The sequence below is a fragment of the Saimiri boliviensis genome, chromosome 6 (assembly GCF_048565385.1).
Source record: "Saimiri boliviensis isolate mSaiBol1 chromosome 6, mSaiBol1.pri, whole genome shotgun sequence".
NCBI classification, from domain to species: Eukaryota; Metazoa; Chordata; class Mammalia; order Primates; family Cebidae; genus Saimiri; species Saimiri boliviensis.
This window is the reverse complement of record NC_133454.1, coordinates 46,458,376-46,470,170: the sequence shown is the minus strand read 5'-3', so window position 1 is coordinate 46,470,170 and position 11,795 is coordinate 46,458,376. Positions and strand designations below refer to the sequence as shown.

The 11,795-nt window shown below is 40.7% G+C and overlaps 1 protein-coding gene across 3 annotated transcripts in view; it reads left to right on the top strand.

Annotated features, from left to right (window-relative positions):
• Positions 1-356: 356 nt before the first annotated feature.
• Positions 357-11,795, top strand: part of ARHGAP20 (Rho GTPase activating protein 20) — a 114,933-nt gene continuing 103,494 nt past the window's right edge. For 2 of the 3 annotated variants that reach the window (XM_074400562.1, XM_039471507.2), the window contains exon 1: positions 357-684. In XM_074400562.1, coding sequence (XP_074256663.1) covers positions 580-684 — 105 coding nt within the window. In that variant the 5' untranslated portion in view covers positions 357-579. Of the gene's footprint in view, positions 685-836; positions 1,146-11,795 lie in introns of those variants that run through there. The other variant, XM_074400563.1, reaches the window with a different exon arrangement.

The following is an 11,795-nucleotide window of genomic DNA, read 5'->3' as shown; positions in this document are numbered from 1 at the left end:
AAGGCGCGGCGCTGGAAGGGACAGGGTCGGGTGGGAGCGGGCAGGTGGCGGGAGAGGCGCGCATCCGTGCACTAGAGGGCCCCGTGCGTGACACAGGCCGGTGAGCTCCTGCGGGCTGCCTCCACGCGGGGTCACCGCCGGAGAAGATCAGCCTGCGGCCGGTGCGCTAACATAGAGAGAGACGCCCGCCCGGTGCGCCGAAGGCCGGGACGCGGCGAGGAGGGCCCGGGCGGGAGGAGCGCTGAGAAGGGCTGCGCGGGCGGGCCGCCTCCACCGCGAACTCAGAGCGGAGGGGGCGGGCCCGAGGCGGGCCTTCCACCGCCTGCGCCCGGGGCGGAGGGGCGGGCCGCGGCGCTGACGGGCTGTCGCCGCCGCATCTGCCTGCAGCCCGCGGTGCCGAGCGCAGGCGGAGGTACATGGCCCCGACGGGAGGCGCGCTGCCCGCACCCGGAGCTCGGCTACCTGCCTGAGCACCGCAGCCGCGCCTCGGCCAGCGCGTCCTCGCCCCTCCGGCCCGCCGCCCGCGGCCATGACCGCGTAGCCTCCTCCTGCGCTGGGACTGACTTGAAGATTTTCTTCATGGAAGCGATGTCCCCCCAGCAGGAGACTCTAGGGGGACAGCCGGGGCGCTCCTCTTCCCTGACAGGAGTGTCTCGGCTCGCGGGAGGCGGCGGCACCAAGAAGGTGAGGACGCTGAGCGGGTCCCGTGCCCTCCGCCGCCGCAGCCCCCACCCCCGGCGCGCGCCCTCCGCGCCCGCCACAGCAGCGCGCGAGGCGGACGCCGCGGAGGTTTGACGCTCCGGGCTCGCGGCCCCTAACGTGAGTTCCGGGACACTTCCCGCCCTGACGGCCGGCAGCGCCGCCGCCCCCCGCGGAGCGCCCGCTTCTCCGTTTCTAGAGCCGTCATCTCTCCCCGAGCGACCTCGCAGCCGCCCTCCCGTCTCCATCCGCCGCCGGAGCGGCAGCCCGGCTCCTCCCTCAGTCGAGGCGCGCGGGCTGGCGTGGGGGGATCACCTTCCTCCCACGCTAGGCTGTGCCCCTGGGCCCCCCGAAGCGGCCTTGGCGAGCACTGCCCTTCGGCGGGGCCAGCCCCGAAGTCAGGGCCGGTGATGTCCGCCCGGCAGCGGCAGCCGGCGCTGAGGAAGGTAGGCGGCCGGGCTGCGGCGCCTGCGGGCTCTGCCCCTCACCTGCACGCCGAGGCGCGGCTGCCCCACGGCGGGTTTCGGGGGGCAGGTATAGGCGGGGTCCTCCCCCCGCAGTAGGACCCTGGATGATTCCGGGTTTCCGAGGTGGGGGTCACAGCTGGAGGGGCGGCTGTGGATGCTAACGGTCGGCAGTACCGGGACGTGGAGGTTGGCGGGGCCTGTGACCGGGCAGCTGGGGGCGGGGGGGCTGCGGCTGGGGGTCCCGAGGGCCGAGGCGGGGACTTCTGCCTGCGCTGTCCCCTGGCCTCTGGGACTCTGGCCAGGCTGGAGAGGGAGCCGCGTGTCGGTGTGGGCGTGGGGGCAGCGCGTGTTCCTGTCAAAGCTGGGAGGAGGCATGCCGGCGACAACTTGTAGCGTTCCAGTCCGATAAACACGGCCGCGGTGCTTTGGGAGGATTCCGAGCCGGGTCAGGTTTCGTTGGAACGGTTCCCTGAGCAAGTGCACGTGGGTCGCGAGCTGCCAGCCTCGGCCGTTCAGCTCCATAGGGAACTGATGGGGATGTTTCTAGTCCTGCCTGCCTATCCCGCCCCCCGCCTCCTCGCCGCCCCCCACCCCCCAGAATAAGATGCTCCGATATTTGGCATTTTTATTTTTTTCCTTGTCTTAGTGGTGCCCCTCCAGCTTTCCTAGAAACAAATTGGGATTAGAGGCATCTTCTAGCTTTTCCTTAAGAAATATCTTAAGGGATGCATTTTATCATTAGAGATTTAAAGGGGCTACGCAGGTTCCCTGCTTGTCCTGATTTTACTGCCTTTCATAAATCCTCCCACCAGGAACTTGGGTTGGCTAGAGGTCGGTTGAAGAGAGACGATCCTTGTGGCGAGTATAGAAATGTGTGGGAGTTCCCAAGGACCTGACTGTGTCACGGAGCCATCTAGAGGTGTCCGTGAACTTGATGATGTATGGTCTGTAGTGCCAGTTGGGCCTTTGATGTATTGGTGCTGCGGTTTGTCCTTGTCGCTTTTCCCCTTCGGAGATGGAGGGAGTGCGTGTGTGCGTGTGTGTGTGTGTGTGTGTAATCAAGTCTTCCCAAATAAAACGTGAATTTATCAGGCTGGCCCTACATCTACTGACATAAATTTTAAAACTTAAAACATTTTCTTTTTGTAGACATAAGGAATAGGAAGAAAATCAAAGATTTAGTTTTCTTCCTTTTTTACTAAGGGTAACACTGCCAAAGAGGGGAAACATTAAAGAGAAGCTTTATTATCATTTTTCAAGTAATACTTGTCCAATAAATGAAGGGTTGCTTCGCCCTTTTCCCACATTCTTTTTACTCATCATAGCCACTATCCCTAAGATGCTATCATTTGTTTTGAAACTTAACAGGTTCACACATTAACGAACCAGTACCTACCTTTCCAACATTGTTGGGAAGATTAAATGTGAAATTCAGTGAATAATGACATATAATAGGCACCTAATAAATGTTAGCACTTACTGTTTGCAGTTTCCCTGTAACTATAATTCATACCTTTGTGTCCCAGTTGTTCAAGCCAAGCCAAAACTCTAGGGTTTATTTTCAACTCATTTCCTCCCTCTGCACCAACCAATCCGTCAAAGAAGCTACTGTCAATCCAAATGTGTCTTGGATTTCTCCACTTCATTTCCACTATTGCCAACGTAGTCAAAGCCAAGCCACCATCTCTCACTTGTACCTTTGGAGAAATTTCTAAACTTGCCTAACATCTTTCTTGCCCTTCTTTGATCCAGTCACCACTTAGCACCAGAATAATTTTTAAAAATGTAAATTAATCATATTGCTCACTTGCTTAAAATCCTGCAGTGGCTTTTCATCACATTTATTAAAAAATTCAGACCCCTTTTCTTGGCCCTGTCTACTTCTCCCACCTCATCTACATTTCTCCCACCTCATCTACACTTCCCTGCTTGTTTATGTATTCTCCAACCACTTGTATAAGTGACATACAATAAACTGTACGTATTTAAAGTAAATCTATAAGTTTTGACATACATATATGTACTTCTGAAACCACCTCCACAGTTAAGGTAAGGAACATGTTTGTCACACCCAAAGTTTCCTCATGTCCCTTTCTAATTCCTTAATTCCTTCCCCATTTCCAGGCAATTCTGTTTTCTGTTAATTGGTTAATTCACATTTTCAAAGATTTTATGTAAATGTAATCATACTTTATATTCTTTTTTGTTTGGCTTGTTTCATTCAATTCAATTACTTTGAGATTTACTCATAGTTTTGCATGTATCAGTAGTTCATTTCATTGTTGAGCAGTATTCCATCATGTGGATAGACCACAATTTATCCATTCATCTGTTGTTGGGCATTTTTGATTATTTCCAGTTTTAGGCTATTTCAAATAAAATTGCTGTGACCATTCATGTACAAGTTTTTTGCAGGGACTTCATTTTGGGGGAGTAAATACTTAGATGTGGAATAGCTTAGTCATATTTTAGGTATATATTTAACTTTTAAGAAGCTGTCCAGTTGTTTTTTCCAAAGTGGTTTTATATTCCCCCTGGCAGTGTATATGGGTCCAACTTCTCCAAATTTTCACCAGCACTTGTTATTATCTACCTTTTTTATTACAGTCATCCTAGTACATGCAAAGTGGTATCTAATGGTTTTGATTTGCATTTCCTCAATGACAAGTTATGTTGAGCATGTTTTCATGTGCTTATTTGTCATCCATATGTTATCTTTGATGAGTTATCCAAATATTTTGCCCAGCTTTGTGTTTTCTCCCAGACTTGTCTTTTTTAGTTTCTTAATTGTGTCTTTCAAAAGAATAGAACTTCTTATTTTTGATGAAGTACAATTTGTCCTTTTTTTCTGTAAGCTTCTTAATTATAATCAATTTGAATTTAAGTCTAAAAAGCCACATGTGTCTACTGGCTACTGTATTGGACAGCACAGGTCAGAGGAAGAGACCAAAATAATAATAATAATAATAAATGGTGATAACTGTTATTAAAAGGAACAAACATAACCCTGAATTAGACAAACGTGGTTTTTGAGCTAGACCATTCTGCATTAGGGTGTTCAGGAAAGGTCTCTTTTAAGTGTCCCTTAACTCTTTTATGGCTTAAAAAAACTGTGGTATAAAAAGATTCCAGGAAGTGGGAGCAGTAAGTTCAAAGGTCCTGAGGTAGGTATGTTTGAAGAGCTAGTGCATAGATGCTGTATATGAAGTCAGTCTCTTTATTTTATAGCCACATTTGTTATTTTAATCTCAAGCATAATTGCCTAACTAGATCACTCACTTTTACTCACTAGTCAGAGGATTTCACTGTTTCAAAAAATCAAATCCACTTTCAGAAGACAAAGATTTTCTATCACTGAGGCACTTCAAAAGAATATACAATAATTTGTACAGTAATTCCTAAAAATTGGATTCTAAACTATAATCGCATATAGAGAAAGCATAGATAATGCTTTCAATTATTCTGGAATAATACATCCTTAAGGATACCCACATTTTCACAGAATAGTTTTAATGAAGTGGAAGCACACATTAGAATCATTTTTGTTAGGAATGATTTGTATCAGACTCAAATACTCTGACCTTTTGGTTTCACATACTAATTGAAAACTCTTTAAATAGGATGAGTGTTCAATTAGGGAAAAGAGACTTATGGGCCCAGAAAGCCAGACAAGAAAAAATAATTTTAAAATAGCTCTTAACATTTTTTAATGTAGTAGCTGCTGTTGTAAATGTTATTCTGACTTTTCATTATAATTCTCTGGGTCCAAAACTGTTTATAATACCTTATGGTAGAACACCCCCGAGGGCTAACTTGGACCATGTTTGTGTCTTATACTGGGGCATGAATTAAACATCTTAATGAGTAAGCTTTAGTTTTACTCTTTAATGCAGAGAAAAATATTATGACCATAGTTAAACTAGTATCCTACTCAATTGTTCTCTGGTGTTACTCATAAAATAAATTGTATGAAATTAGATACATGAGATTGTTTTGGTGGGGAAGATCCTGGAATTATAAAAATAATATTAATCAGGAATGGCCTCAGTTGTCCCTCATGTGTCCTCTGAACTGATTGGACTTTGTTTCTTTGTCTGTAAAATGGGGTAATAACCCATATACTGCAGATCTCATAAGGTTAGTTTTTATGGGTCATGAAATGTAAATGAAAACACTTCCCTGCAGCCATAAAAAATGATGAGTTCGTGTCCTTTGTAGGGACTTGAATGAATCTGGAAACCATCATTCTCAGCAAACTTACACAAGAACAGAAAATCAACCACCACGTGTTCTCACTCATAGGCAGGTGTTGAACAATTAGAACACATGGACACAGGGAGGGGAGCATCACACACTGGGGTCTTTTCGGGGGGACTAGGGGAGGGACAGCAGGGGGTAGGGAGTTGGGGAGGGATAACATGGGGAGAAATGCCAGATATAGGTGATGGGGGGATGGAGGCAGCAAACCACATTGCTATGTATGTACCTGTGCAACAATCCTGCAAGTTCTTCACATGTATCCCAGAACCTAAAGTGCAATAAAATATATATATTAAAAAAAAAAGGAAAACACTTCCCCAAAAGTTCAGGAGTTGTTAGTATATCTTACCATGTAAGAGCAGGTGTAAAGCAACAAAAGGAGTTTGAGTTTTAAAATTTAACATCAGAACATGTACATGCATATGAATGTATACCATCCTTTAAAGCAGTCATCACTGGAAGCAATAAATATCAAAGATCATGAGGCAGGAACTTGAATAAAAATACAAGGGTTAGCTATAACTTATGGAAGATGAAAGAAAATTTAAAAACTTGTTAAGTCAATGCTAAACTGTATTTAAAATACATCAATTATATGAGGTAGTTATTAATTTTTCCCTAAAGAAGGAACTGAACTATGTCAAGGCTATAGTGTAGTAAGTGGCAAAACTGGAATTTGAACCCAGTTCTTCCAAGTCCATTTATGTTTTCATTGAGACTATTGCTGCATTTGTTATTGTTTGTAACATAAGAAACAGTGTAGAGTAGGTTTGAATTATCCATAATCAGCTAAGGAAAGTACAGTTGGGCTTTTCTCAATTGAAAAAAAGATTATTCATTCTTTGGAAAGTGGTGTTTCTACCCTCTCTGTCTGCTTATGTTCACTGCTACCATTAGGTAAATATTCAGTAAACATTGACTTATAGTGATAATCAATTACACAATCACTGGTCTAATTACTTTGGTGATTTTTATACCTTGGTGTCTGACATTTTCAGATGTTTTGTACAAGGCAGACGTATAAGGGCTTTTAGCCAGGTATGATCTCTATGCTGCTACCTCAGTCTTGCTTGCTATTGGAAAGCATGGCATATTCTCCAGACAAACTCAGAGGAGTATATTTCAAAGTTATGTGTGGGTGCACTGAATCCTAAGCCTCAGATGATTCCACTATGGAAAATCATGTGGAAATCCAGTTGAAACTCTCTCAACTCAGTTAACTTTTATATCACAAATCTTGAGTCTGGGGGAAAAAAACTTTGTGTTCATAGTTATTCTTACTTAAAATTTGAATACAATAGTGCATTTTACCACAGCAGAAGAAAAATGAATTTCTGTGACTCTAAAGTTCATAGACTAGAATATAGTTTTATGAAAAAAAAGTTAAGAATATTCTTCTTATACATGTGTAAAAAGTAATTATCAATTTTAAAGATTCAGTCCCTTAAGTTAAAATAGGCAGTCGTAATTCATAGACTGAAAATTCACAAGTCTCAGATACCTAAATAGTTAGTGCAGTTGTTGCTTTGAGTTCTAAAGTGAAGCTTGTCATGAAGCGATTTATCACCCTCTGTGCCTTCAGCATTCTCCCAGGTTATGATTTGGTGAAAGGGCTACAGGGCAAAAGGTGGGACATGTTCCATAGATGAGGGAGAAGTGAGAAAACTGATGGTACCTACAGAAGTAAAATCCTTTCCAATCAGATGTCTGAATTCTTTCACAATTCTTATTTTTCCATCCAGGACTTGGTGGCTATTCTTTTCAAGATAAAGGCATGTTATGTCTTACAGGGTTACATACAACTTAACAACAATAAGTAATTGTAAAACTTGCCTTCCTAGAAGGTGTCTGTAGCTTAAAATATACTAGATTTCAACTTAAATTGCCACTAAAATATAAGTATCACAAAAATAGGGATATAATATCAAAGTTATGTGTGTATGTACATAACACTTGTATATTCATAATATGCACGGTGCTTTGAAGAAATACTTATTTTTTTATTATGATTCAGTGGAGCTTCATACCCCTCATGTCTTCAGAGCATTTGGTAAAAACCTTTAAAGTAAACATTCATTGAAGGAAAAGTTTGCTCTCTCATTCTGTTGTTACTTCAAGTGTTTAAGATGACAAGGATTCTAGAGGTCCTGATGTGTGCGGAAAGCCTGTAGACAGAATGCTCAATTTGGTAGTGGCAACTATAGCAGTTTTCTGAAGCAAACTAGGATAGGCTTGATTTTTAGCTTTTGTTTACTTATAGGAGATTCTGTTCACAATGTAGGAGGCTGGAAAGGGAGCAGAGATGATTGCCCTTGGTCAGCTATCAATAATGAAGCTTGCTGGCAATACAGCCCAGTTTATTTTATATTTTGTTTCAGTCTTATTTTCTTTATCTAGGACAAGTTTATGTTAGAAACATCTAACTGACAGCAGAAATAGCCTCATCAGCACTGTAGGTCAGTGGTGTGCTGAGAGCAGCCTTGACCTAATTTTGACAGACACCTGTCACATGACACAACTGAAATGTAAAACTTGTTTTTGGATGTCTGGTCTCTTGTGTGTGGACTCTGAAAATGGAATGTATGTGTGCCCACATCAGCTCACATATCAAAGATCTGGAAAACGCAGCTGCTCTGTGGCCTTTTGCTTTCCTTAGTTACCTGAGTCCTAATTTACACCTAGGAGAGTGTTTTTATTTCCTCTTCTATCTCTCTCCTGAACCTCAGCTTTAACAGTAGCCATTACCAGGTAACACTATGTCTGAATCTAGATAGACCTGGATCTGCTTTTTATTCTTATTTATTATAGTCTGTTTTTTTTTTTTTACCATTATGGTTTTAGGATTTGATCATAGTACTTTTCCCCTCTGCATTGAGGACAATGAGGGGCTACTTAAGGCAGAGCTTCCCAACTGTTGCAGATGTGTCTGACAAATTTAGCCCCTTGGCTTTCAGGCAAGTGGATGGATACTGGCGAGCCATGGTGCCCCTTTGTTTATCATAGTGTGTTAAGGTTGTATAAATAACATCATTTTGTATGGAGCATTATGTGAAAAATGTAGTGGAGACCTGCCCTATAAGAGACTCTTAGGCAGAGAACATTGGTGATTGATTCTGCCTGCTCCAGGTTGCTACTTAAAGATTACTGTGATCAAAGGTTGAAACTGGAAACTTTGCCAAAAGAAAAAAATCCAACAAACTTGAAGGCCTATAGCGATGCTCCAGAATCCTGCATATGTGGGAATGGAGATAAAGAAACAAAGAATAATTTACAAGGGAAATTCTAATATCCTTATATTTATTTATGTACAGCACTTAAGCACTTTAAAGTTTACTGTGTATATGTTACATTATCATAGTGCTTTTCATTTCAGAAGACTTTCATGTATATGTATATATGTGTGTATATATGTATATATGTATGTTTGTGTATATATATTATTTGTGGTGAGTAGGGCAGGTATTATGTCCATTTTAGAGAAAAATCTAAGAAATTAATAGGTAGGACTAAGGTCCATAATTAAGGTCTAATGTCTCCTAGTCTATTGCTCATTCTTCTGCATTACATAGATTTTCACATTTATTGTTGTGTTTCAAAATGGTAATAGTCCTGCGGAAATAGGAAGGAGCTGAAAAGTAAAATCATTTCTTTCTTAACTTCAGAAAGGAACTTATTCATTTACAGTAGTCTGTACTGTGATTACATTTATTTTATTTAAATGTTTAAACTGGTCTGGTTGGGATGATTTATAGGTAAATAGAAGATCATACTTATCACAGACCAAACTGACAATAGCAGGAAGCTTCAGCTTACCTAGTGGTCAAAACCTTGTTGTTACAGTAAGACCCAGAAGCAAGGTGCAAGGTTAAAAGTAATTCTCTTTTTCCTTTACAGAGCCAGTGCCTTTGAAGTATAAATTGTTCAGTGGCTTGGATATGTCTCCACAAGTAAATGCTATAGGCATGTAAGGAAGACCAGAAATAGTTTAATGCTCACTAAATTCCACAGACTAGCCACAAAAGAATTAGTAGTCAAGTTTGAATAAGCTAATTTGTAAATTGTATGACTTATTTTTTCTAGCCTTGAAAATTTAGAGTTCTATGAAAGCTTTTCCAGTTCCCTCTTTTTACTTCTATCCTTAAATGCTTGAAAGTGATTTCAACATCATTTCACTTGAATTCAACTGAAATGCTTGATTTTTTTTCCTCATAAAGTGACTGAAAGAAAACAAAGCATGAAAAATTGCAGTTTACCTTCAACTTTAATCATTCATCCTGTTCCTTCCTTTTGATATGCTTTTTCTTTAATCTCTGTGAGAACTAATAATGACCAGATTCAAAGTGATATAGAGGTTCCAGAAATAGTACTATATGTCTTCGCTGTCATGAAATTAAAATTCCAGTGAGAGTCTACATACAGGTTTTTATATAAAAAGCATTTTCTGCATTGTTGAAAATAAAACAACAAAACTTTTTTCAGTTACCTGTTTACAACTTCATTTTTCTACATAGGCACACTTGTATTACCACCTTAAAATCTCAGATATAGGATATGTTAGTTCATTCACTTAATACACAACTAATGAGAGTTTACTCTGTGAAAACCCTAAGGAGGACACCGGAGGAATAGGAGAGTAATGGTGGCAAATCACAATAGACAGGAAGTAAATGGGTGAGAAAAGATATGTCAAGAAAATGGAAAACAAAAGGGAGCAGAAGTAGCCATCTTCATATCAAATAGACTTTAAACCAACAATAGCAGGAAGAAAAGGAAAAATAAGAGCATTATATAATGAAATTTTCAATACAAGAAGATTTAACTGTCTTAAATATATATATGCACCTAACACCGTAACACTCAGATTCATAAAACAAATACTACTACACCTAAGAAAACATAGATAGTAATACAGTAATAGTGGGGGACTCTAACAACCCCACTAATATCACTAGACAGATCATCAAGGCAGAAAATCAACAAAGAAACTCTGGACTTAAACTGAACAGTAGACCAAATGGACCTAAAAACATTTACAGAACATTCTAGCCAACAACCACGGAATATACATTTTTCTCAGCTCTGCATGGAACATTCTCTTTTATCGACCATATGCTTGACCATTAAAGAAGTCTCAATAATTTTTTTAAAAAATCAAAATCATATCAAGTATCTTCTCAGACTATGGTGGAGTAAAATTATAAATCAATACCAAGAGGAACTCTCATAACCACACACTACATGGAAACCAAACACCTTGCTCCTGAATGATCTTTGTGTAAACAATGAAATTAAGGAATCAAAAACAAATTTCAAAACAAATAAAAATAGAGACACAACGTATCAAAACCTCGGGGATACAGCAAAAACAGAATTAAGAGGGAAGTTTATAGCTTTAAATACCTACATCAAAAAGAAATAAATTTAAAACTTAATGTGACACCTCAAAGAACTAGAAAAATAAAACTGGTTGGAACCCAAAGCTATCACAAAAAAGAAATAACAAAGATTTGAGCAGAAGTACATGAGATTGAGACCAAAAAAAAATGACATGAAGGATCAATTAAACAAAACGTTGGTTATTTGAAAGGATAAACAAACATGACAGACTGCTGGCTAGATTAACCAAGGGGAAAAAAAAAAAGAAAATTCAAATAAGTACAAGCAGAAATGTTAACGGTGGCGTTACAATTGATAACACAGAGATACAAAAGATCATCACAGACTATTATGAACGCCTCTATGCATATCCACTAGAAAATCTAGAGCAGGTGGATAAATTCCTGGAAATATACAACCGTACAAGATGGAACCAGCAAGAAATAGAAGTCCTGAACAGACCAATAACGAGTAATGAAATTGAATTAGTAATAAAAATTTTCTAACAATGACAACAAAAGCCCAGGACCAGACAGATTCATAACTGAATTTTATCAAGTGTACAAAGAACTTGTACTCAATCTTACTGAAATTTCTAAAAAAAATCAATGAGGAGGGATTCTTTCCTAATTCATTCTATGAAACCAGTATCTCCCTGATACCAAAATCAGAGAAGGATAAAACAGAAAAAGAAAGCTATAGGCCAATATCCCTGATGAACATACATACTGAAATCCTGCACAAAATACTAGCAAACCAAATCCAATAACACATAAAGGAGATAATTTATCATAATCAAGTGGGTTTTATTCCAGGGATGCAATGATGGTTCAGTATCTAGAAGTTAGTAAATGTGTTTTACCACATACACAGAACTAAAAACAAAAAGCATACTATCATCTTAGTAGATGCAGAAAAGGCATTTCATAAAATCCAACATCTTTCCTGATTAAAACCCTTAACAAAATAGGCTGATGAAAGAAATTATAGATG